We start from the raw sequence: 26,819 nt of genomic DNA on the forward strand, positions 1-26,819 counted from the left end.
TGTGTGTGTGGGGGGGGGGGTCCTCAAAAGTAATGTGGTTCTTTGAAATTGATGCAAATGTTTTGGATGCACAATTTGTCAATTTGTCACAATGATTCTCAGACCCCTTCCTTGGAAAATCCTAAGTAAAAATAGTCCTTCCTGACCTGTATAAACTATGCTCTGATTTCAAATGTCCAAACTCTTTAAAGATTTACATCGGGGACAAAATTGTGTGTGTTCACACCAACAGATTGTGCACATTGTTTGTGAGCGTACTGTGCATGACAATTTATTTATTTATTTTTTTCAACAAAGATCTCAAATTGCCGTGCTAAATTGCGTGTTCACTCACTCTAATAGATTTCGCGTGCTGTTGGTAATAATTCTGGAAGTGGTGTAGCCCGCAATATTTAAAAAGCTGTGTTGTGCTTAGAAAATCCAAATTGCATTGCTCAATAGAGAATAATTTTTGTCTCGGGCATTTCAAAAAATATACGCCTCCTAAAATGTATCGCGCTGCAACATTTCCCATTTGGCACACACATTCCTGGAGCAAACCTCTGGTAAATCACATTCATAGTTTAGAGCTGCACTAAATGCACTGCCACTGATGACCACATATTGCAGGTTCCAAAAACAGCAGGCTTCATCTAAGCCCCATTTCGCAAAGTCAAATATTACCTGGAAATCCTGCATTTTGACTTTAATAGGCCTTTATTACAGAGGCCATTTTGACATATGACATTGTTGTCTACACAAGTGAGATTCACTCTGACCTCTTAAAATAACAAATAGCAACTCAGCATGCACTGCATAAGTATGAATAAGTTGACCGCTGCTATTAAGATGTAAAGGAATCAAACACTGTAGTCTTGGCAATTAAAGGCATACTCATCACATAGCCTTGCGCCAAAAAATTTGTTCCCCCCCCCCCCCCGCACCCCACAAAAAAAAAAAAAAAAAAAATTGCCTTTACCTTTAGAACAAATGGTGTGCACAGTCACACTGGAAATAAAGTCGTGCAAACACCGCTGCTGTCTGAATGCTTTCGATAAGTTGGAGGAAGTAACCAGGTGAACAGTTCACTTCAGAATTCTATTTTCTGGTCCTTGTAAGTGTTGCAAAAATAAAAAAAGGACGAAGAAAATACACAGCAGCCACCCAGTTAGTCCCCAACTCCCTGAATTGCCATATCATGTATTTGCCCACAATGTTGGTCAAAAATCTCAAGCCTCCGACTTGCATGTGTTTCACTTCAGAGGTTCCACTGCAGCCCTGTGTTGTTTTTTTTTTCTTACCGATGCAAACTTTTTTTTCGCTCAATATCATGTCATTAAACACAAAGATGTCGGCAGCTGGAAAACTTGCTCATGATTAAACAGAATCAAGCTGTCACTCAAGCATGATACCGCCTGTCCACGTGAGTGCGTCACATACAAATCGCACTTTAATTCAATTAAACGTGAAGCTGTTTGAAATGAAATTGGCGGTCATTTTCCTCTCCCGATGAGGTAGCAGCGGCTGCCTTTTGTACCGCGACTTTACAGAAGCACAGCTGCGTTACACCAATTGTTTGGGATTGGCTATGCCGGGTAGATGCAAGAGGTTGTTTGTTTAATAAGGATTTAAATTCATATTCGGTTGCCATCATGTTACTTTAGTGGATAAATCATCTTCAAAGGGAATTAAGTGCTCCTTGGTGGCTTTTACAATGTGTGCTGAGCTGGAAGAGAGGATGCTGGGCTGGCAGCGGGGCTCAAAAAACAACTTGAGGAAAGCCTCCAGGTGGCAAGTCTGGAAAAAGGATAACATCCATGCTTCTGCTCAACTAACCATCAAACCTAATTACCTGTGGATAGGACTTATGGGCCACATGTTGGGTTCAAAGCTTCTCCGATCAGGAAGTGACTTGAGTGGGTGTGCCCATGTGTGTGTGTGTGTGTGTGTGTGTGTGTGTGTGTGTGTGTGTGTGTGTGTGTGTGTGTGTGTGTGTGTGTGTGTGTGTGTGTGTGTGTGGTCAACGTGTCCGTGACCAAAAGATTAGACTGTGAGATTTGATGCCACATCTTGGCTCTGTGCCACTGTTTCAATCAAACTGACTTATTTCGATTTTAAGATGATTCAACTGAAGCCGTGAGAGAACGTTTTCTGGATAGATTGCTTGTCAGTCTGTCGCATGCTGGCAGCCATATCTGCTGATGCATTATTCCACTCTGTGGGGGGGGAGAAGCAAGCAGCTTCGAGGACTTGCTGTTGTGAAGGGTAAAACTATATCATAGAAATGATTGTTTCATTTGAATTAGTGATACAACTAACATACCACAACAACACGCTTGCCGAATGCCACCTTCGACACTCCTCAGAATCCAATAAAAGCACTTTTTCTGTTAATAACCTATAAAAGCAAAATCACTTAATTACAGATCACCTCAACATTTTTTTAAGACTTGTTGACACCACGTTTAATTAACCTTTTTCATTTCTCTGCGTAAGGTCGTCATTTCAGGCAATAAAAATTTAGACCTCCTGTGATATTTCCAAGTGGTATTTGTACACTTCTGCGCGCTACTTTAGTGCCATTTAAAGTGCAATTTAACACGTCCAGAGGATTTTAGATGGGCTCGCATTACCTTTACACGCATCATCTACAGTTATATGGTAATAATCCTGTTGATATCTACTTTGCATGTTAACCTTTTCCGAATACACAGTGTCTCAAATACTGGATGTATTAGGGATGAAACCGTTTCCCTGTTTAAAACCGCGACGCCATTTTAAACAATAGACCGAAAATAAGCCGGATGCATACATGAGATGCATTTCAGATATATGAGACACAGCGAAAAGTGTGAGACTGACTAAATAATCTTCCACTTGTGTTCAATTAGTTTTGTGGCGCTAAAGCAGGTTGTACTCCGACGGTTGACTCACGTCTAGCGGCACATATATCGACCTCCGACTTTTAACACAACCTCTCTGTTCTCCAGCTTCCACACTCAATCGTCAAGGCACCGTGACACTACGAAGATGTATACATCGAATAAATTGTGTGTTATAGAGGAAATAAAGAGACAAACTACAGTACGTTTCAGAACAAAAGATGTGAAAAGACATGAAAACTGTGAGGCCCTGCAACATCATCTTTTTTTTATTTTTTTATTGAATATATTTTGTTTGACCGACCTTCTCTCTCTCTCTCTCTCTCTCTCTCCCAACTAAATATGTCTGGATGCAATGAGCCTGTCACTACCAATGTTAGTCTCCACTGTTACAGCAAATAAAACCTAACAAGCAGTTACTAACAACTGTATTTATTATAGTGGATTTCTTTAAGACCTTAATAGTTTTGCCAGACCTGAGGCGATGGAGACATGCACTCATGCACACGACTGTGAGCTGCGCAGTGATTCAGATAAGTGAAACTTTTGAGACATCATTAGCCATTCACATCAAACTCAAGCACATAGTGCACATTTCCATGCCAGTACATTTAAGCAGTGATTTCAGTAAAGCAATGGGATGCGTCGGAGGCATGAGCTGGAGGCGCCTATGGATCTGGTCACACAGCTGTGGGTGGCTAAAAATAGTCATCAGGCTAATAATTGAGAGCTTTCATTGCCTAAATACTTCATAGTTGAGCACAAGCACAATTAGAAAACTGTGATTTGTTTTGTTTTATTACTTTTACTTCAAGCATCCATCCGTTTTCTAATCCGCTAATCCTCACGAGGGTCGCGGGCGTGCTGGAGCCTATCCCAGCTGTAATCAGTAGACGGGGTACACCCTGAATTGGTTGCCAGCCGATCGCAGGGCACACATAGACAAACTACCATTTGCACTCACAATTACACTTAGGGACAATTTAGAGTGTTCCATTGACCTGCCATGCATGTTTTTGCAACGTGGGAGGAAACCGGAGTACCCGGATAAAACCCACGCGGGCATGGGGAGAACATGCAAACTCCAAACAGGAAGGCTGCAGCTGGAATCAAACCTTGCACCTCCGCACTGTGAGGCTGGCGTGATAACCAGTTATCCACCACCGTTCCACCCTATTTTTATTTAATTTTATTTTTGCATTGCAAATTCAGACTTGCGATAGCAGCTTTGATTACATATTATGGAGGATACTCTTAAATCAGATTTCTGCTGACGGGTGAAGAATCTCATGATACATTTGCAAATGTTTATCAAGCCAAAAAATTTAGTGTTCTCTTCATACTGGGTTTCCATCCATAGATGCATTTTGCAAGATCCATTAACCAGTGGTGCCGGATCAATGCAAACCTTTTTTGCTGTTGGCAAAAAGTTAGATGATACAAGATAAAAAGGCTGCCTTTTCTGTTTTTTGGCGCATTACATTTTGTGCTTTGCTGTATATCTCTCACACAGCTGCAGAGAGAAAGCTACAGCTATTATTTGTGGTCACTCTGGGATAAATCTATCCACAAGAACAAAACAAACGCCACAGCAAAAAATCCGGCTTGCAATAGCACAGGTGTCTGTGAGTATAGTGTTGTGGATTCTATGGAGAAAAATCTTTCAGGTGCTGCTGAGTCATGGTCCAAATAGACAAATAGAGAGAAAGGAGGAGTTTGTAACTCAGCTCAGATGTGTGATTTTGATGAGGAGGGTTATCCGAGGTGAAAAGCAGAATCACTTTGTCCCTGAAAGCCTATCAGATCAGATTATTTTTTTGGAAACCTGCCACCACTGTGGTTTTTTTTTTCTCATTTGCCTGTGAAAGGCAGAGACAAAAAGTTGTGTCAATCACATGTGGGTATCATTCGCCGTGGATCACAACTCACATATGCCTGTCCAAGCAATTCTTAAATGTCTTGCGTTTGAGCCGCTGCTGCCTGAATGCGTATCGTCCTTCTCCAACTGGTATTTATCGTGTTTCTGAGATTGGTAGTAATTGGCAGTTTGGGCGTTTGCTGATACATGACAGTTCAACATAAAGTTAAGGCACGAAAAGTGTTCAACTTTAAGATGGAATCGATCAATGTCATTCAAAATTACAGACCGTGATACAGTTCGAAAGTAAAACGATGACTTAAGAATGCGATTACAAAGCTGAGCAACAAAAATGAAGTTTCCCACTAAAATGTGTCTTTAGCTCAGCATTCTCTTGGCTCCCTTTCCATTCATATTCTGCCAAGCTCTCGACCTTCAAATTCTGCCTTCCGTGCCAATCTTGAGAACACACATGCAGCATACGTCAATGGATGTCTCGCATCCATCAGCAAAATAACCTTTTTTTTTTCCTTTTTTTTTTTTTTTGAGATGCAATTCTCAGTGAACTATCCTCCCACAGGGTGTTATCATGACAGAGGTGGAGATGCGGATATGGACGCCTCCATACTAATCTGATGTTAAGACCGCTGAAAATGACTCGTGACACTTCGTCTGATGACATTTTTTCAACTGTTCCCCAGTTGAATGGCATCCGCGGCACCTTGTAAGCATCCGTCTACCACCCCCAATAATAAACCCCCGATCCGCGCATTAACACCCTGGTTTCTAGTCACAATGGCGCCTCAGCCTCCTGCCGTCACCTGATTGACCCCTTTGAGCAGGTGCTGAATCTGATCCAATCACAGTCAATCTTCTTTAAACATTTCATTCTTCAAGCAGCGGGCTCAAAATTTTGTCATTCAATCACCTGATCAGTCACCGATAACACAATCAAGCCAATCCAGGCTTATCCGAAGGGAGCCATTTCAGGAAAGACAGCTGGGAGATGAGACCAGAGACTTACAGAAAGGTGTCAATCTTCTCTGATCTGAAGCGCTATTTGTGAGCCGCCTATAGAGCACAGTGTCGAGTAACGGAAGGAGAATGTGTGTGTGATGGGTATTTCTAGACATCAGTGATCGTCAAAAATCTATCTTGAATTAAAGGTCTGGCCCTCAAGGTAAAAAAAAAAAAAAAAAAAAAAAACGGGCAATCTAAAGACAGCAATATACACACACACAGTCGTGTTTCTCATATGAAATCAAACAGACGAGGATGAAGAACGATGTGGATACTGCAGCTCAATTCTTCAGCGGCCATTTAAAGAGCTGTTGGAAATGTTGCCGGGCCAATGGGCAAATAAAGGTCAAGGGGGGTATAAAATGGTTTGTCTAACTGGCCCTTTTCCCTCATGCGTCCCCGCAGCAGCACTAGCATACCCCGCATTCATAGCCAATTCATTTATATTGCTCTGCCCTTCTCTCGGCCAGTCTCAGTCACTAACTACAAGTGACTGCAATGAGATTGAAGCCTCTGGCTAAATCGGGACGGAGAGGCACAAGCTCCATCATGGCTGCTCTGATCACTCCTTATAATCACTGGAACCAGACAATATCCCCCAACTGATTAGGTCAGTTGCGGCAGCGAGAAAAACAATCACAGGACGTCAGCCGGTGATGGACACCGAAACGTTGGCGCGCTCGTAGTCACTGTGAGCTACCATGTAAATGGCATGCAAATGTGCACCTGCACCAGCCGAGGAAGTGGGATGAAGGACTGTGGCCTTTTGATTAGCTTCCTTTCCCTCTTTTAAAGTGCATTTTTTTTTTCTGCATTAATCATCGGTGTTTTTCTGCTTCGCCGCTTGAACATGTCAGAGGCTCTCTTCATCATAGTGCCCGTCACTTCAGTCTATAAATTCAATGACTAGATTGTCAGTCAAACGGATGGAAGACCAGTTTGGCTTAGTTTTTCTTCATTGGCATGTGCCACCCCTTCACAAAATTTAAGAGTAAAAATCCTTTGTATACTTTGTGCCTAATCCTTGTGACTATTGAAGAAAGAAAAAAAAATAATCCAGAGCCTGCAATCAAAACGATACCTCCCATTCCATCCCTGGCGTTACAAGTCTGTTCGGTACCATAGCGTTGCCCACTAAAGGCTTTAAAAAAGCAGTTAAATGATTTGTGTCACTTTAACACCATTTCAACATATTTAGGTTAGATGTTGTTTATGGTTTACCGATAGACTGTGATAAAATTTCCCTTTCAAAACTGTAATTATTTTTAATACCATATTAAAAGGGGAAGTCAACCCCATGATTGGTCGTTTACCTGAGCAACTGTTCTGTCATTTTCAGTCAACAGCAAGTGGCAAAATGGCCACCCCCTGAGATGATCTGTGGCCAGCTTCAGACCCATCAACTTATTCGGACCCAAGAAAGTGAACTACAGATGTGAAAGCAAATACATTTTGTGGGGCATGAAAAATCATTTTGATTGCTGCTGTTTACGATTCATAATCTCCAAGAAGAGCATACGGTTGCTGATTTGATATTTTTTGCTTTCAAAATAAAACTTGTTGCAATGCTTTAGATGCATGCATCTGCTTTTTCCGGTATTTTTTTTGGTTGGATTTACAAGTAATTTTTAAATGATGATACTGATAAGAGTGGGATGTGTTTGCAATACTGTAACTACACTACCTGCTGCCTAAGTATTTTGTAATCATGTTTTTTTTTTTTTTGGGCTGAAGTAATGCAATTTTCCAACATATTGATCCACAGAGGCACAATTTTGAGACGGTCCGAACCGATAGTATATGGTCAAGGCAATCTATTAAACATGACATATTTTGCTAAATTATTTCTCATCCGGTTGTTTCATGACTTCAACTTAAAAATCGCAAATATTTCTAGATGCTCGTTAGTATGCTTGTCAAGTATGCACAATAAATTGATAGGGATTGTACAGATGGTTTCAAACAGTTTTTTTTTTTGGTGTCATTTATAAACTCCAAGACCATGCAAAATGTCAGCCGTGGTATTAGAGTACCAATGCCCTAGAACAAATGTCACACACTACCCAATGAATTTGTTTCTGATCCTTCTATAATTTTAGTTCATTGTCTCAATCGCTTCATTTTGAGTATGAGGGAAGAATATACGCGCTATTATCTTTTTCCGTCATGTCTCAATAAATATACAGTGTGTGCTGTGTTCTCCATCTCTCTGACACTTGGGTCCGTTAATGGACGTTTATTTGAGTCCAATCATTTCACTGTCATCTTCCAGGACTCAACGCACCGCTGTGCTTGTCTGACTCATTGGTGACCTTTGTATCTACCTTTATCCCTCATAAGCCCAGTAGCAGTGAACTGGATAAGCTCCTCCTCTTCCGCCACCCATTCCGTTACACCTCCAGGAGCTAGCTCTAGACCAGTGGAGCATGAGCACCAGGATGGCCTGGACATAAAGAAACGATTGTGGGAGCCGAGTGACATGGAAGCAAGTAGTGCTGATGGAAATAAAAGTCTGCTTGAGGGCTGCGCTGCAAAACCCAGCCAAGTGACTGAAGTGGAGGCGGACTGATTCGGAGAACAGGACTCGTTTCTGTTGGGCTAAACGAGACCAGTGTGGGATGCACTCAAAGCTGATCAAAATAAACCAATGAGGACCAAAGCATTAGTCACCCCGTCTAATTATGCCTTTAGCACTGTGGCGAGCACTCTCGATGCCAGGGCTGGGCTCAGCTGGTACGCCACATCCAAATTTACAAGGTGTCTTCACACCAAATTCCAACTTTAATCAAGTGCTTGTCTCAGTGGAACCTTTTTGCGAAGGGTGGGGGAGGGAGTGGGGATCTCAAAACGTGTTTTGAGTATTGCAATAAGAACCCATTTGGTCATTAAGAAAGAAAAGCAGCAGGATCAGACATTTTAATTTTTTGGTTCATTTTCTGGGGCAAAACAAATCTCTGCATGTTCTTGGGCAAAGGTGTTAATATGAATTGGTCGTCAACTGACTTGCGTGGTTACAAAATACAAGTACAAGAGAAAAAAAAAATAGCGTGGCACTGAATTACTCCAAGCATGTCGCTTACACTTCAACTTGAACTATGGAATTTAACTCATCTAAAAAAAAAATACATGTGATGGACTAGCAACTTTTTTAGGGTGTCGGCTGCCTTTTATCTTAAGTCAGCTTGAACAGGTGCCAGCAACTGCTGTGACCCCAAAAAGGGTAAGCGGCATTGAATCCTGATGCATCACATTTGGATTGGATGTATCGAACTGGAAGCCCTTCAATCACAGGTCACATTTTGAACCACCCTTCCATCCATCCATTTTCTAATCCGCTCATCGTCACAAGGGTAGCGGGCATGCTGGAGCCTATCCCAGCTGTCTTGGGGCAGGGTGCACCCTGAACTGGTTGCCAGCCAATCGCAGCATTCTGAACCTTTCCATATTTTGTGAAGTAAATAATCGAGAATAAAAACAAGAATGATCTTTGAATGGTCACATTCTATCGTCGGGTAATATATAGGTCTGCACAGACGCCAATAACAGCTCAAGCACAGCAATGATTAATTTCACTTTATTGCGAGGCAGAAGCAGGACCAGCCTCTGGCTAAGAACACTTGAATATGAAGAAACGATAAGATTTTCTCAACTGGCTCGCACGGCTAATATGCGGTGTGATGCCCTGAGAAACAAAATAGGTGGCAGGATGTGGTAACTATTAGCTAGGAAATGGGATCCATCCGAGATGCATTATAATCAGTCAAACACAAGCACACTTCCACTTAAATGCAATCACTTCCGATATACGCCTTCAGCGTCTAATGAAGGCAACAAAGGAGCGTCTCGGCTTGTGAAATTGTGCCAAGCGCACAGGCTTGTGCTGCGTCTTAAAGGTGACAGCACGGGAGACTGATGCTCTGAGACTGATGCGGAGGAGAGACGTCAACCTCCCCCCACTCCACGGACAGAGGAGAGTGGGACTAAGGTGGCGGAGAGGGGAGTGGAGGTGAGGTGAGGTGCGGAGGTTACCGACAGAAACTGTGACCCAGTTGTGGCCACACAAGCTGTTTGCCCTCCACCGCTTCCCAACCCCGCGACACCTCTGCAGACCACATCCTGATAATTGGCTTATGGTGCCACACGGACAGCACACGCACACGCACACACACACACACACGCACACACACACACACACACACACACACACACACACACACACACATACTCCTTGCTGATAGGACTTACTGTGAAGAGGCACTATTTCTCATATATGTATGTGTGTGTGTGTGTGTGTGTGTGTGTGTGTGTGTGTGTGTGTGTGTGTGTGTGTGTGTATGTGTGTGCGTGAGTGACACTTGCGCAATCTAATGAGTTCCAATACAAGAGCTGCATCAAAATTTCAGCTTTTTCTATGACAACAGTTACGTTTTGATTTACACTGACTAGGCGGTTTTAATTTTACAATACTTTTAGTTATAGTGGTGTGGCTTGCAGTATACATACGACTCGCCCTGACAGATAAAATGTAACAATACTCAGGCTCATCTCTTAAAGGGGGGGTGGGGGGTGCACACGGAACAACCTATAGTGACAATAATTAAAAATGGAAAGTGGTACCTTACGACCGAGCCCGATTTTTTTAATAAAGTAATTTCACAACTGCAGCTGTAAGAAAGCGCTGCAGATGAGATCGAAACAAAACTTTAACAACGAATAAAACAATAATATTGCTAAAAATACTATATCTACATCTATAAATACATATATGCATAAATCAATAAATGTATATTATTTTCGGTTGCACAGTCCACCAAGTTTCAACGTTTCAAGAGGTTGTTAGTACACGAGAGATCGGAACATGATTGAAGTCCCCAACGACCGGTTTAAGTGCACAGACATGCTATGTGCTGTCCGAGCTCAAGTTTGAATGTAAACAAACAAGCGCAGTTTTCTAACAGCCGTCCACTGCCGAGTAACACGCCTACACAGAAGGAATGGTGTAAATCTCCTGTGGGATTTAGTCCTCTCTCTTGATTCACTTTACTTTATTACCAGCTCTTGTCCCTGCTCTGGGATGCAGGCCTTGATTTGTGTTAATGGATGTGGGCCAGCTCCTTTGGTAGCATTGTTGAGAAATTATATTTTTCAATCATTAAAAAAAAAAACAAACAAAAAAAAAAAACGAAATGCCACGGCTAAAACGCTGTAACAGTGCAAACGATTTAGCACGACGCACAATGATGAAGCAGTTGAAAAGCACAAATAAAACAGTCAGAGCGGTTGCCGAGTCACAGGCGCATTTTTAATATGCTTAATATTTATATTTTATATTTATTGAGATACTTTTACTTCTCCCTTTCATAATTTTGCTGCTGTAAATTGGGAATTTCTCCATTGTGAGACACATAAAGGTTTTCTTATCTGATCTTATCTTATCAAACAACATCGGCCAATATTTTCCAGAAATGACGTCACGGCTAAAACGCCGTAAATGTGTCACAATAGGTTAGCGCGACACCAAATCAACAGTAAATGAAAACCAAAGTGTGAAAAGTACGAATCAACACAAGTGGGTGGATGTGTTTCTTTAGTTATTACTATTTCATGTGAATTCATTCAGTCTCTTGCCACTTTGCTGCATCAGTACCAGCCAGAAGGTATACATCGGAAAAACACTAAATTCATTTGAAGTGAAAATGCGGTCACAGTATGGATGATTGTTGCCTGTAACTGGATAGATATCAAGCAGCCCTTCCACCATGCTGGATAAATACATACAAACTGATACATTGGGCCAATAATCTATGCAACGGAAACTAAATTGCTTTTCTGTTTTGAAGAATCTCCATGACGCCAACGGCATATACCCGAAAACAGACAGCATTAATGTAGTTAAGGAGATTGTAAAGGAAATCATTTAGCTTTACATCTGCTCTACAGGTATTGCCACCAACATCTCCTCCGATTTTTCATTCGCCGAGCTCCCACAGACCTGCACGCACACCTAATCACGACAGCCGTATAAATACACTTAATCGCTGGAACACTCACGCAAGGCGAGAGCAATCCTGCAGACGCGCGGAGGCATGCGCAAGTAGGCTAGAAAAGAACACCGAGAAAACATGTGCAAGATCTTGCTCAATCAGTCTGATTTGTTTGTTTCCTCCTAAGCGTTTGAGGATTTCTCAAGGAGGGGAGGGAGGGGGGTTGGGGGGGGGAGAAACTTTGTATAATCAAGTCAATTATGTCATTCAATCAAGTCAAAAATCATTTTGAGCCCTTTCTCAGATCCATTGATTGCAAAAGTCGTGCCGCGTATTTGCTTGCCGAGTTTCTATTGTGCAAATAAAGCAGCCGGGCCGTGGTTGGGCCTTCCAAGCATCCTCAACAGAAGAGGAGCCAAACAAAGTCATTCACCTTGCTCGTTTCCAGCCAGGAAAACAACGCTTGCCTTTTGGAGGAGGGGAGAGATGGTTGCATACTGGGTCTGAACCAAAAATAACTGTTTCCATTATTTCATAACAGCTCTTTTGTCTCCTTGAGGACACGCTGCATTATGTGCCCATGAAAAATCCATCCTCGTGGAAACTGTTTAAACTCAAGGTCAAGTGCTGATGTTCCAGAGACTGTATCAGCTGAAGGTGACCTTGGCGGATGTGGAATATGACATGAGGGAAATGGATCTCCACTCAGCGTGAGGAAATTATCTGTGAAATGCTGCCACTGTATCAAAGCCTGTTTGTGTGCACGTGTGTGGGTGTGAGGCATGCATGTCCTTGTATTAAAGGGCGTGGAAATATGCCTCGCTCAGCTGGGGGGGATTGGTCTGAGAACAGTTCACTGCACCATACCACAAACTGCCGCACAAAGCCAGCGAAGGCCACGCAGCGAGAAAGCGACGCCGCTATTTTCATTTCCATTGCAAGTTGCAGGTGGAACCCGCAAAGGTCCGACCGACTCTTAAAACCTCGCAAAAATTTGGGAGCTCAAACGCATATTGCACAATTTGGAGCATCGAGCTGTCTCAGCGCATTAGTCCGCACGTCACGCGCTGTTCACGTAACTTGAAAGAACTCATTTTCGGCCCGTTTCAAAGGATTAACTCTGCATTTGTGTTCCGCGTTTCGCTTTGGAGGTGTCTTTTGGCGACATATTATCCTGAGAGAAAGATAAAGGTAAGAAAAGAGAAGGCGCGAAGAGGAATACCTTAAACTAAGCGCATATCCTAAGCAGAAAAGATTCCGGTGGTGTCTAAGCACGTCTGTCCAGCGTTGCTCTATTTCAGTTCCATTACAGTTGACGATAATAGCTCTTAGCCAAAAGCGTTGTTTGCTGCTTTTATTGGTCTTTTTATGTTGTTTACTTCCTTTCTGTTCCCACTCACAATGGCTTGAGAGGACTCTCAGTCAGAGCTAGTATTGAAACCAGTTTTTGGTGTACAGAGGACCTTGATTTCGATACCCCGTGTCACGGATTTGATAGACATGATAGAATGCTTAACCGTTTAAGAGTGTTGCCTTGTTTCTAAAAATGATATTGGACTGATGAAATTCTGTTTAAATTCATGTAAGAGTTAATCATGTAAAAATATTACAGTCCCATTAAACGCAACTTTGTTTTTTTTTTGTTTTGGTTTTTTTTTTGGCCTGGAGAAAAAAAAATATTTCAGCTGGCCACGGAACAGATTGTGAACAACTTTGGAGGTTCCACTTAAATATGATTTGGCGACTATTTTCTTTTTTCAATCATTTTCGCCACGTGTAGAGACATCATTTCCATTGTTTCTTTGTCGCGATAAATGTAGAATTTTTTTTTTTTTTTTTTTTTTACATACAATCGGTGTATGACACGATTGTCAGGCTTATGAACAACAACAAAAAAGAGCCTTACCTTCCCAAACTGTTCAAAATACTGCTTCACATCTTCCACTACTGTGTTGGCTGAGAGGCCACCCACGAATATTTTCTTCGTTCTTGTGACCATCTGAAAGTAAACGGAAGAAATGATTAGTCAGATAATACTTTCTATACATTGCAGATCTTTAATGAGCGACACGTCTGATATCGAGGACGCATGCATTCTTCTTGAATGCAAGCACACAATAAAACCACCATTTGAAATTCCGCATTCGTAGCAAGCAAGGTCACAAGGCTGAACGTTTTGACAGGGGGGCGGGGAGGGGGGCAGGGGGAGAGAATAAACACCGTTCTGTGATTCTCTCTGCCAGACAACATCCACATCTCATCCTCAAAAAAGTTTGGTCCAACTTAAACAACTTCGGCATTCATTTACGAGCAAGAAAACAAATTAATGAGCACTGATGGAATCAGGGTGCATTAAAAGCCTCATTTAATTCCAACCAGTGACAATATGAAGGATTATTACTCACAGCATCAAAATAGCCCCCAACAAAAAAACAAAACAAAACAAAAAAAAAAAAACATCTTGGTACTAAATTTGGAGGTGGAGACAGGATAAGGGAACGACAGCAAAAATGTCACAACGCTATAATTTCATGTGTGACGAGTTCATGTGGCGCTTCTGAACATTTAAGAACACAAACAGATTCAAGCAGCGTTTTAACATTGTCGTTGGGAAGATAACCGCCGCTATGCATTACCATGACATTGTAATCATTATGACGGGGAATATTAGGTTCAAGACGACCACTATGTATCCCATCTTGTGTTTCACAAAAAAAAAAAAAAAAAAAGATCATAATAATGTAATAATAACGTCAGCTAAAGTGAATCTTAACTGACTTTCGAATGACACTGACTCCATGTACGTTTGATAAATACGTCATATGAGTACGACGCCGTTTTTATGCTTTGCCAAAATAATTTCACGACAATGACAATCATTGTCCAATCACTTCCTCAATCTGTGCTTTTCCTACTGGAGATCTTAGTTTACATTGACACGTTTGGCTGCATAGATAATCCAATAAGATTAGCAGAAACAACCCCCCCAAAAATAAAAATGTCAACCTTATAATAATTCTCGAGAATAACCCAGCTGGAGAGTTGACGGTTGAGGAAAAACTATTTTGATCCAAACGCTGACTGAAATACTTTGAATGCATGAAAGATAGGCTTAACAGTGATGAAAAGAAGCACGAATCAGCTCCAAGTCACATCTGTCAAGGGCTTTCCAAGTGCGGCGACTCTCACTGGCACAAAATGTGCACCATACGAACATGCGCTCGCGCACTCGAGTCCTCTCTGATTACATGCGGTGTTTATTGATCGTGCGTTGATACTTTTGATATTGTGAATGCACAAATTGATTTTCCGAAGAAATGAAAACATTCCAGAAAGATTCCGACGGCCACTGAAAGATGGTTTTAAAAATGCGTGGAATACATGTACAGTCAACGAAGCCAATATCTTCAAAATACAGAATCAGTTGAGAACAGCGTGGCAATATAACATCCAGCACATGCCGTGGTTAGATAATGGCTCTGAGAAAATGACTTCCTCACTTCAAACTTTTCATCGGGAAAGAGTGTGATGTCACTCAAGTTTTTGAAGGGGACAGTCATAGCGAAGCCAAGCGCTATTCTGCTTTTCCCCTCCTTTGTAATACATCAACATGCCAAACGATGAAGCGGCTGGTCGCAGGTTGTACACAAGAATAGACCCGGCAGCTGCATCGTGCTCCTCTCCCCTCTTCCTTGCCAACATCATCCCTCAGACCTTGGGGGTTATCAGCCCTGAATGCCACCGCCGGCAACCCCGGGCCAGACAGCTGCTGATAAGCCGGCTGTGTGAGTATTCATCATCATCACTCACCGTTATCTTTGCAAATCAAGGTAAAATAAAGAAATTGATAAATAAACAAGCCAACGTGAGCAGTGGCTTGCCTCGTTACATCAGCTCTTTGTCCCGTTTCCCTTCCAGGCCGCCCATTCCCTGGTCATCTTTCCATCTAGTTCCATCAAACCTGTTCCAGCCTGTCAAGTTTTCAGCCTTGTCTCTTTCCTGAGAAGCTGATGGCATTGCTGACTCCCGTTATAACACAATTACTTGCTCTGTTTTTTTCTTTTTGGTTTTTTTGGGGGTTCCCATGGTGACTGAAGACATTATGGCTCTGTACTATAAAATGAAATAGGGAGGTTCGATTTTGTTAAGACATTACATTTTGTTTCAAAAACAAGTCCTTAACGTGTTTTGAATAAAATATGCAAATATATCACCTGCCTAAGTCTGATGAATGTTGATGAACGCAGTAGCACTAACTATTGAGGGAAACAATAGTTTGTCAAAAATCACTGCAGAGTAGAATTTTGTAAAAAACATGGAATGCAAGAAAACACCTGGAGCATTTCAACAAAATGTTTGAATGGACAGAGATTCAGCACAGCTGTTTTTTTCTGAACCTAATTTTCCAGCTATTTTTGCACCTCCCAAAGAGACCCTAAAGCAAGGGTGTCAAACTCATTTTTACATATGACAATTTGAAATTTTGGTTCAGACTTCAGCAAGCATCATGGAAGCCACATAAAATGATGTGCCGGGCCAGATCTGGACCCCGGACCTTGATTTGGACACCTGTGCCTTAAAACGGACGTGTCTGTGTGTGTGTGTGGGGGGGGGGAGTAATAGGCTTGTAATCATTGGAGGTAATCTCAATCCAGAGAGGTATTAAAGGTATCTTTCGAGGCTACCTCCAGAATTTGGGAGTGTCGAAGATTGGAATGGCCTGCCAGCAGTCCTGACCTCAACCCCATTGAAACATTGTGTGGTCTTTTTAGGTGGGCTGTTTGTGCCAGATTAACAAACACAACCACAGTGGCTGACTTGCAACAAAGGCTGCTTGAAGAATGGGATGTCATTCAACACCAGTGTGTGATTCGAATGGTGAGCAGCAATGAAGAAGTGTCACCGTGCCAGGTTGTTGGAGCTGTCGATGGTTCTTGTGGGGGCACCTGTGGTTGCCAAGTGGTTATGCTTGCTGCCTGTCACTGTGGGGGACCTTGTAAAATCCCAGCCATCGACCAGCTGAAGAATGTGGGCGATGGACAATACAACCATAACATCATCCGGACTCATGGCTTTGGTTTTGCTGAGCTAGACACGGACACCTTCAACTCTTCCCGAGCTACTCCCCGAAGCCCGCTGCTCCACTGTGTGATGCTAACGACGTGTGTGAGTGTGTGTTCACTGCAGTGATGGGTTAAAAGCAGTGTGTATGAAAGTGCATGTGTGCATGTATGTCGTGACAATACAGATGATTCCTCATCATCTTATTCCCCAGACACCATACAAAAGTCAACGGCAAGTACGCTGTTTGGCATTCGCAGAGAAGCTTGGCAAACTTTTCATGGCCCCAACCCACATCATCAGCTTTGTTGCTCATCTCAATGCATGCTCCTTCCAAATGTGGCACCATTTAAAAGAGTACCATAAAAGACTTCCCAGCGGTAAGTAGTAATTGCCTAGAAGCATTGTTAGATCCATGAAATAACCTCTCAAAAACAAATGTACTTACTTTTTCTGCTATGTTGTAATGATTGCCGTACGATGTTAAAATTCATCAAAATAACTCAAAATATTTGCCAGGCAAACATTGTCCAGAGAGCACTTACTGCATACTTCACTGTTAACTTTTCCCATGCAACCCAACATCAATCAATCGTATGCCGTTCACCAACAGTGTACAAGCAAATTAGCACTTACAATTGGAAATACGTCAATAAGTCAAGACTAATCAGACGAGTGGAAACAGCAAGAGGCCGAATGAATGGAAAGATTCCCCGTGTGAGATCATTGGACGTGACAAGGTGCAGCCTTCTTTCAGCATTCCATTTGCAACGTCTAAGTCAAGCGGTAACGTTGAACATTCAGGACTTGTCCCTGATGATCTGCTGACTGCAGCAATTAGATCATAGGTGTTTGTGAAGTGAATTACTTTCGAGCCTTGGAATGGTTTGAAGATGGTCAAAGTGATCGGACGACAGGCGAAGTTTATCAAGCAAGCACATTTTAGGGAATTGATACAACACAAGGAAAAGTACGGAGTCTGAAGAAATTGCACGTGCATATTCATCTACATCCCACACAAAGGGATCAATGGATCTGCGGTCGAGAAAAAAAAAAATATGAATAAAAAGAAAATACCGTGAATAATGCCCACGTTGACCAGTAAGCAGATGCACTGTATGCTATGCTACGCAACCCAAGTATGAATGCTATCCAGTCTACACGCCGTGCCGTGTTAATGCAACCCTAATCAGGGTGAAGAGATCCAAACCCAACTGTGCCGAATTAAACTGGATCCCTTTGTGGAAAGCATGGCTTAAAAAAAAGCTGTGAAGCGTGACCTGAAAGCTAAAACGTTACAGGTGGTTCTGAATGAAAACTGTATGTACAGTGCCAGAACCTTTTGTCCCCATTTTTACTGAGTGTAAATAATGCAAAGCATTTTACATCCTTAGAATACCGAGCTGCTGGTTTGACTGTGTTTAATAACAGCAGGCTCGAACTACTGCGGGTGCCGAGGAAGATGAAAAAGATAAGCCTGCAGCTGATATTGCAACACGCTATAATATTACTATTTGGTGAAATTCAGTACCTCGACCTGTGGCAGCAAACAAAATTCAAAGCGCCTTCATGATGTACCAACAAAAAGCTATTAGTGTTTCGAACATGGAGAACGGAAACCGCAAAGGGAAGCCGTGAATGTTATTAACTCCGCTAGAAGTATGAGACGAGATGATTATAGTGTGAAACAAAATAAAATGTAAGACAGAAGGCTTCAGAGACGGGAGGGGACATGCAACATATTTCTGCAAATCTTGAGAGTTTTACACTCGAGCACCAGCAGTATGTTGTCTTCTAAACTCCATTCAGGGCCACATGCTTGACTGGCAGATGGTGATAAAGATATTTATCAGTTTTCCTGGCAAAGGTGTAAGATGACTCCATTCATGGCGAGAAGAGAGAAGACTCAACAAACAGTATTTTGCAGGGGAGGTGGGGGTGAGGGGGATTTCAGATGAATGTCCTACCTTTCTGAATCATTCTCTCAATCAAATATTTTCTTCGACCAAAGCGTCTTTTCGCATAAAACAATTGCCCCAAACTGTTTTGAACACAATCAACTACACTTTAATTGCAAGACTCAAAGGCTGGATTTAGACTTTTTTTTGTTTGTTTGTTTACATGTACTATCAAGTGAAGCATGGCCAAAATTCACAATGTCTATATTTACCGAAAACCTGAAAAAAGGCCATATACAAAATGAGAGGGAAAAAAAAATTATGCCAAAAACATCATGTCGGGAGGCAACCCCATGAAAGAAAAAAAAAATATTCAAGCATCTCAATAGCTACAATCATTCAACATGATTAGTTGCTCTGGATTGATCACGTGTCTGGGCTGTTAACTACATGTAACCTTTTGGCCATGAGCAATCTTTTCTTCTGTGGAACGCTGTCTGCTCCTCTCATGTATTCTGTCGATGCTTTTGTTGGTGGTGAGCCACAAACTCAAATCAATCTGATTGAAGCCGCCTGAAAGAACAGCAAGGGGGCTCAGACGTATTTGCAAAGCACATGTCAAACGGACTTGCAAAATAAATTAAAAATGGCATAACACTTCTAAAACCGCGACACTCGTAATTTGCGACAATCGTAATTTGCCTCTGTAAATTAAAGTCTTGCGCCTATAACGGTTAGTAGTTCATTCCATCTCTATCTCTTGTTTATTGTGGCTTTTAGTTGAGAGCCGTATTAGGGCCATCCCCTGCCGGTTGAAGCCCGTTTGTAATCGTCACATCAACATGTATGACTAGTTACCATCAAGCGCAAAAAAGAAAAACCTATCACCAAACATACCGCGGGTAATAAAACCATGGCGTGAACTGGTCAGACAAGCGTATCGCTGAGATGTTCTTCATGTTTCTTATTAACTCCCTATTACGTGTTGTTGCCAGATCTTTCAACCACCCACTGTCCTCATGAACCTGCGTTGTTGAGGTCGCACATCAAGCTATGATTACAAGGTGTAAGCCTTTATCACGGCCCTCACCTCTTCCACACACGGGGTCATAAACAGTTGTAAACACGGGGCCCCAGACAGGCTGGATTCAGGCTGGGGATTTCAATGTCGTTTCTCATATCTAAAAATAATGGGACGCATCGCAAAAAAAAAAAAAAGCCATCGCGCTCTGTTGTAGGAGCCACAATTGTTATGGTTCTCGTGCGGGGATATAATTACTGGCACTCGGATCCCGTCGGTCGCCTCGCTCATAAGGAAGCAGAAAGCACCAGAGAGCATCTGTCAATGCAATGCAGCATGATCAAAGCCCGAGACGTTGCGCAGGCGCTCGCACACATGCAGGCAAAACATGGCCAGGTAAACACTGCCATTGCTCATTTGCATCACGAGAACAGAACCGCGAAGAGAAAACACAGCCAATAAATGACAAACACCAGCGCAATCATGTCTGCTTTGGAGGCATCTGTGCACGGGAGAGAAAACAGAAAGGAAGCGCATGATAGGAGAGCGGGATTAGAACATCAGCGAGAGGAAAAAGAGGAAACCGAGTGATTCGCAGCAATGGCGTCTTTGTCGAGCAACAAGTTAAAAGATGAGGGCCGCGGCCTTGTCCGGTTCCGCGCCTCTACTTGTCCCATTAAAAAGTGGTCCAATCTCAGCTCTGGTGTGCATAAATAGATCTGTAATTGCTTATTACAATACAATTAGAGCAAAGGAGATGAGGGAAGGAAAGATGCTTAGTGTAAATGTGGAGTGACAGGCCCAAGCAAGCAGACAGGATTACAGTCGCCACTTGCACACGGGCGGAATATGAGAGCGATAAGAGCGAGAGACAATGACAGAAAGAGCGAGAGAGAGAGCGAGAGAGAGAGCGAGAGAGAGAGAGAGAGAGAGAGAGAGAGAGAGAGAGAGAGAGAGAGAGGAAACAAGTACGGGGGAGGGGAGAGGCTGTCAAGCACAGGGCAGAAGCTAATGACAACTCTGGCTTCAACTAGCACAGACATCTTTGAAGCGCCGCTCTGATCAGAGCCGTGATTGCCACTGCCGCAGGGCCACCACTCCTATATTAACCTACACTAGAAGCGACTCGGGGAAAGTCACAGGCCCGTTCCTGCCCGTACCAGCCACCTGTGGACCGGCCCCGCGAGACGGCCAAGCCACGAGAGTCAGGGACACACATGTAAGGACACTGTTTGCATATGGCCTCGCTTGAACACCGACAGCCAAGCTGAACATGGGGCCAGTTAGGAGTGATTAGCTGCACTTCCCTCCTCAGCCCACTACTGTTATGAAGATTGATAGAAGCGGCTTAGAGCTGATTATATGGCCCTGGAGATGCATGGGCCCATACCCAAACTGCACATTCACGCTGCATTCACAATGAGCGCAGCATGCCGTCGCTAGGCACAGGCCAGGCATTAAGCAAACGTTACGGCGATACGCGGAAAATGTGAAACGGACGATGCCGGGCGTGCTCTTAAGCGCTTTTCACAAACACGAATATTATGCTAATTAGATGCAAGCTTCTGGCCAGTTCTGGGGCATTGGAGCGAGCATGCTATGGCCATTTAATGACATTTCAAATGTATATTGTGAACATGCCTGGATATTTCGAATTCACTGCAGGGTGATGAGACACGGCACGGCTTCATGATATCGAGAAGATCGATTTAACATCGTGGATACTGAAATTAGGACCTGCTAGAAATAGCCAAATAAATGGGTTAGCAGCATGAACATTCATCTAGGTCTGTTTTATTGAATGGAAGCGATCAGATTTATGATTTGAGTCATGCTGAATCATATTACCTCAACTTAGGGGGGCATAGTTTTATGGCTGTTTGTTTGCAGGATTAGTCCAAATCTAATTAACTAACTTATACTAAACTTTGTGTGTGTGTGTGTGTGTGTGTGTGTGTGTGTGTGTGTGTGTGTGTGTGTGTGTGCGTGTGTGTGTGTTGGGGAGGTGGGCAAAACCCAATGTGTAACTAAATGCATGACTTTTGATGAACACATTCAGATGAAGTGGTTTCCGATGAAGGTGTATAGTTGTGCGTGCAGACTGTGTTTTATTGATTGCATTATTGACGTATTTCCCATGCACATTTAAATCATATTTTTATATCCTTTGTAGTGGTATATATGGGAAGCGCTTGGTACTGATGGCATTCACGCGCACACAAACTGAATGCATGTCGTCTTTGTGTCACACGACTGTATAGAAATCATGATCTCAAGTCTGAGCAAGCTCGCTGACCTTTTATTCAAGCCTGTGCATTAGTGTAGGGTAGAGCAGGTCTACAGCTTGATCCTACGAGTGCCGAAGGTCACATCATGACGCCATAAGTGACATCCAAACTAGGCTACAATACGAACCACAGGGAGACATCAACAACGGCGGTCAGCCGAACGCAAACATCGCCCAAAGTCGAGCAATCCTGAAACATGGCAAACATCTGCATACGTTCAAAAAGGTGCTTTTCCGTACCACTGCTAACTAAGATAATTGACGGGTGTTTAGTGCTGTGACTGGAGTTTGCAGAATCGTAGTACCGAGGGATATTCGTAAGATTTTTTTTCTTTCATGTGGCTGAGCAAGATAACACAAATAATAGCAACGTCTCGATATGACGCTGCTATTATAGTTACGATTGCAGTTTCGGAGGCGGGGAAGCACAAGTCGCGCAGCAGCGTCACGCGAGTAGGAATAAAACGCTCATGTCGAAAAGTGCAAACGGCAAAGTGTAGCGGTTATTATTAGGTCCAAGAAATATTTGACGACAGGGAAAAGAGAACATTAGAAAACGCAAATGTCACCGCAGAGGTGGTGCATTGGAAACCATTTCACAAATTCTCAAAAGTCTCTCCCGCCTCAGCAACGGCATTTTGAGTGGCAGCGTTTCCAATAAGATGACGCTCTCTTCCATGACGCCTGATATTGATAACAAAAGTTGATGTTCAACACAAGTCCCAGACTTGTGTACTGACAGTAAGCACTAGAGGGGAAAACAAATGGGATTTTAAGTTCCAATTACATTAATGGCTTTTTGACAGGCACTCCAACAATACGCCTTACACATAAACTCTCTCCCTCCCTGAGAAAAACACACACACACACACACACACACACACACACACACACACACACACACACACACACACACACACACACCCTTTGTGAACACAATGCAAATAATGATCCTGATCTTCCATCTTTGCAATTGTGGTTGTGTGAGTGACAAGGCAACAAAAGGAGGGGGAGGAGATAAACAGTCCGGAGATAACAGGAGAGGGTAAGGTCACATAAAAGAATACCTTTGTTTTCCTTTTTTTTTTTTTTTTGTGGTTCCTTTAAAGGTGCACTCTCTAAAGGCAAACCCAACTGGACACATTGTCACTGTTATACTGATGCACGTCTGGCTACCGTTAATTTTCTTTCAAGTCATATGTTGTTCTTTTTTAAAGAAATGGCTTTTATGATTATAGAGCAGTGGTTCTTAACCTTGTTAGGAGTACCAAACCCAACCAATTCATATGCACATTCACAAAACCCTTCATTAGTAAAAAATAAAAATGTGATTTTTTATTTTTTTGACTAATTCAAGACATAAAAAAACATTTGTTAAAAACAGAAAAAACGTCAACACAACAGTATAAAGTGTACGTTTTTGAATTGTGCACAAAATGAACCAGCCAGTGATGGCCAAGCAGGCATGTCATAACCAATTGACATGTTGAGTCGGGTGTGTCTTAACCTCCATGGCAGAGGCCCCCGAGACTGTATCACCGAACCCCGAGGGTTCGATCGAACCCAGGTTAAGAACCACTGTTGTAGAGCAACACGACTCAATCACAATGTGCCTCCAAATGCACAAAGTGGATGTTGCATTCTGCCGGCAACTGAACACCAGCTTGTTTGCAGCAAGACAAAGCGCATGCGGACTGCAAACTGTTTTAATATTACTTCAGATGACGCCCGATTGGCAGTTTGAAGCCATAATCTAGTCAGATTTTATTTGATTCCCTTTTTTTTTTCCGATTGGCAGTTTGAAGCCATAATCTAGTCAGATTTTATTTGATTCCCTTTTTTTTTTCCGATTGGCAGTTTGAAGCCATAATCTAGTCAGATTTTATTTGATTCCCTTTTTTTTTCCATTAGCTAAAGGCAGCGTGACAGCCAGCATGTAAACCTCCAGAAGTTAACACAAACGTTGCCTTAGAATGGAAGAGTATAATCACACATTACAGTTTCTCGAAGGAAATGCAGCTGTATATGACTAACACGTCTCAACCTTGTAAATCATTTCCAAGTAAAACAAACTTCAGGCAAGTGTCAGGATGATGGAAGCACAATTTATTGTACTACAAAGTTAATTATTTGGATCACTGTGTTCCCAAAATAAACGGTTAAGTGTGCATCATCAGGCTTGGCAGCCAAGATCATCAATCATTCAGCATCCTGACAAACAGGATTTCAACTTGCCTTCTGCCGCACGGTGGGCTTCTACACCCGAATTCCTTCAGCGGTTCACCTCCAAGACAAGATCACCAAAGGATCGGCCGCCAAAAGATGGCGTTTTCTGCTCCGTGAATACCAAAAGAAAACACCTCGCCATATAATAGCGAGTATACAACTGTTGCTGTTTTTCTTGATCTTCACTGTTGGACGGTTGCGACTTAGTTGATTGTATTGGCTATGACCAATGGCACCGATCGATTTTCCATTTTGCTCAGCTTCACAATTGCTCTTTTTATACCCTTAGACACCTCTCCTAGTGTAAACACCGGTAAAACCCATATGCTAGCGTCGTTTATAGCTTTTTACAACTGTATGGTATACTCGCTGTTATATGGGCAGTTGTTTTCCCATCAAACAGTTAAAGATCAAGAAATACAGCAGTGGTTGATGACAGAAACATTCTGAGCGTTGCAAAATAAAGACCGTAAAGCAACTCTTTGTGACACGGGCTACAACTTCCAGAGGGCAGGACTGAAAGTATCATGTGCAAGAAGATTTCGTTTTTCCAAATGTACAAAGGATTCCTTTCGAAGACACGAACCATTCATGAGCTACGAAAAAAAAAAAAAAAAAAAAGGAGACGAAGGCCATAATGGAATTTGCTAAAAATATATATGAGACTCAAAAATTTGCTCTGAACAGATAAGACAAAAAAAAAATCACCTTTAGAAACTAATGAAAAAGGATTATGCTTCGAGGGGGGGAAAAAAAAAGATCTCCTCATGATCGCAAACATACAAGCCCATCTGTGAAACACAGGGGAGGTGGTGTCGAGGCTTGGGCTTGCATGACTTCTTCTGGGACCGGCTCATTAATCTCTGTTCACGACGGCAGGAGAAAAATGAATTCAGAAGTCTACAGGAAAAAAAAAAGGCTGCCGATTTCAAAAGAAAAATGCATCTAAATTGATTTTAAGATTCTTCAACATGCAACAAGGTTGTAACCCCAAAACACTGCCAAAAGAAGCAAATAGTTTATCTGAGGGAATAGATAAAAGCTTTTATACCAGCCAAATCTATCTCCAAACCACGGAGCAAGCGTTTCCATATCCAACTAGTTTTTTGTTTAATCAAATTTCCCGTCAATCTCATCACAAATAAAACTTTTCTCATAAACGGTTGTTCATCTCGGAACCTTGTCCACCTTTTGTTCGCATGAAAAATTGTGATTGATGAATTGAGTGTTTTTTTTTTTTTTGTAGTTTCCGATGGTACTTTTTTGAAATAGAAAATTGACTGCACCTCAGTGAGGTTAGTAGAGCGCAGTGGAGCACTCTGCAGGTAACAAGTGCCATAATAGAATGTTATTAGGCAGAGGTCTCACCCTACCGAGTGTCGTTCAACCTTTTTTTTTTTAACAGCTAACTTTGAGTGGTTTAATGAATGCCCAAATTGTGTCTTAAAGCGACCCTGCGTGCATCACAGATTGTTTTGGTCTGTGTGATGAAGTTGAGACTGCAAACGCCAGAGGAGAACAGCGCAATCAGCTCATCTCAGCAGCAAGTTTGGAAAGCCTTTTAAATAGCCGACAGTTTTATTCACAGCGTTCTGCTTATACCGTCAAGTAAAAGACCTGTTTTGGTTCATACTTTGACAAAAATGTCACTGTAACACTATGTCTTACTTGGTCATTGAGATGATTGGTGCAAAAGAGTAAGAACCACATGATAACAGTACGGAACCATTTTACCGCAAGCCTGATCGGGGTTTACCTGATCTGTACCGCAGCACTCGGTGAAAAAGCGTTTCGTGTCGAAACACATTTTAATCCACGCGTCAGAGGTCCAAAACATGAAATTCTGACATAATTGGGTTTGTACCATGTATTCTTCCATTCTTCTCACATGTATTGGAATTCGAGCAGGTCGGTGTTGACTCATTTTGACACCGACATATAAATGCACCGGTATTAATGTTCAGTGTCTTCTCTCCGCTTTGACATCATTGTGTTCTGGCAGTGGCTTTGTGACAGAGGGGGTTTATTCACCTCAGACAATAGCTGGGGTCGAATTAATTGATGTAATTAACGCTCATCAAGTTGAGGGTTTGCTGAACAACTTTAAACCCGAGTCTTTTGGCTTCTCTCAGGAGGGGAACTGTGAGAGCATGAAGCACTTGAGTTTTTTTTTTTTTTTTTTTTTGTCATGCTTCACGGGAACCCAGAAACGAGTGGAATAATTCGCAGCTCTTCAGCACGCTCAGAATAACTCAGCAGCGAGGCTCAACTTTGTCCAGCCCCGCGGCTGGCTCCACTGCTAACGGTCAATCCGAGCTCTGGCCATTGTCCACTTACAAGGACAACCCCCGACTACCACCGGTGCTGTATAATACAAAATCATTTGGTAGCAGGTGATGCATGGGAGAGCAAGCACAATCATCCTGACTGGATGTCATGTAAAACTGCCTGTTTACACTGTGGCTGTCTGTGTGTGCCGACGCTTCAGCGCGTGTACTGTCCTTGACGTGCCGAGCTCAAGCTGTCAGCAGGTGATTGGAGCAAAGCAGAAAGGAGAGTAGTGCGCAAAATCTTGACTTTGAGGGGGGGGGGGGTTCAAGATA

The 26,819-nt window shown here is 42.5% G+C and overlaps 1 protein-coding gene across 2 annotated transcripts in view; it reads right to left on the reverse strand.

Annotated features, from left to right (window-relative positions):
- Positions 1 to 26,819, reverse strand: part of LOC109508953 (RNA-binding protein Musashi homolog 2) — a 228,647-nt gene that overhangs the window by 140,780 nt on the left and 61,048 nt on the right. For both annotated transcript variants that reach the window (XM_019858880.1, XM_019858878.1), the window contains one exon: positions 13,630 to 13,722. In XM_019858880.1, coding sequence (XP_019714439.1) covers positions 13,630 to 13,722 — 93 coding nt within the window. The remainder of the gene's footprint in view (positions 1 to 13,629; positions 13,723 to 26,819) is intronic.

This window comes from Hippocampus comes, unplaced genomic scaffold (genome assembly GCF_001891065.2).
Source record: "Hippocampus comes isolate QL1 unplaced genomic scaffold, H_comes_QL1_v1.1 scaffold230, whole genome shotgun sequence".
In the NCBI taxonomy this organism is placed as follows: Eukaryota; Metazoa; Chordata; class Actinopteri; order Syngnathiformes; family Syngnathidae; genus Hippocampus; species Hippocampus comes.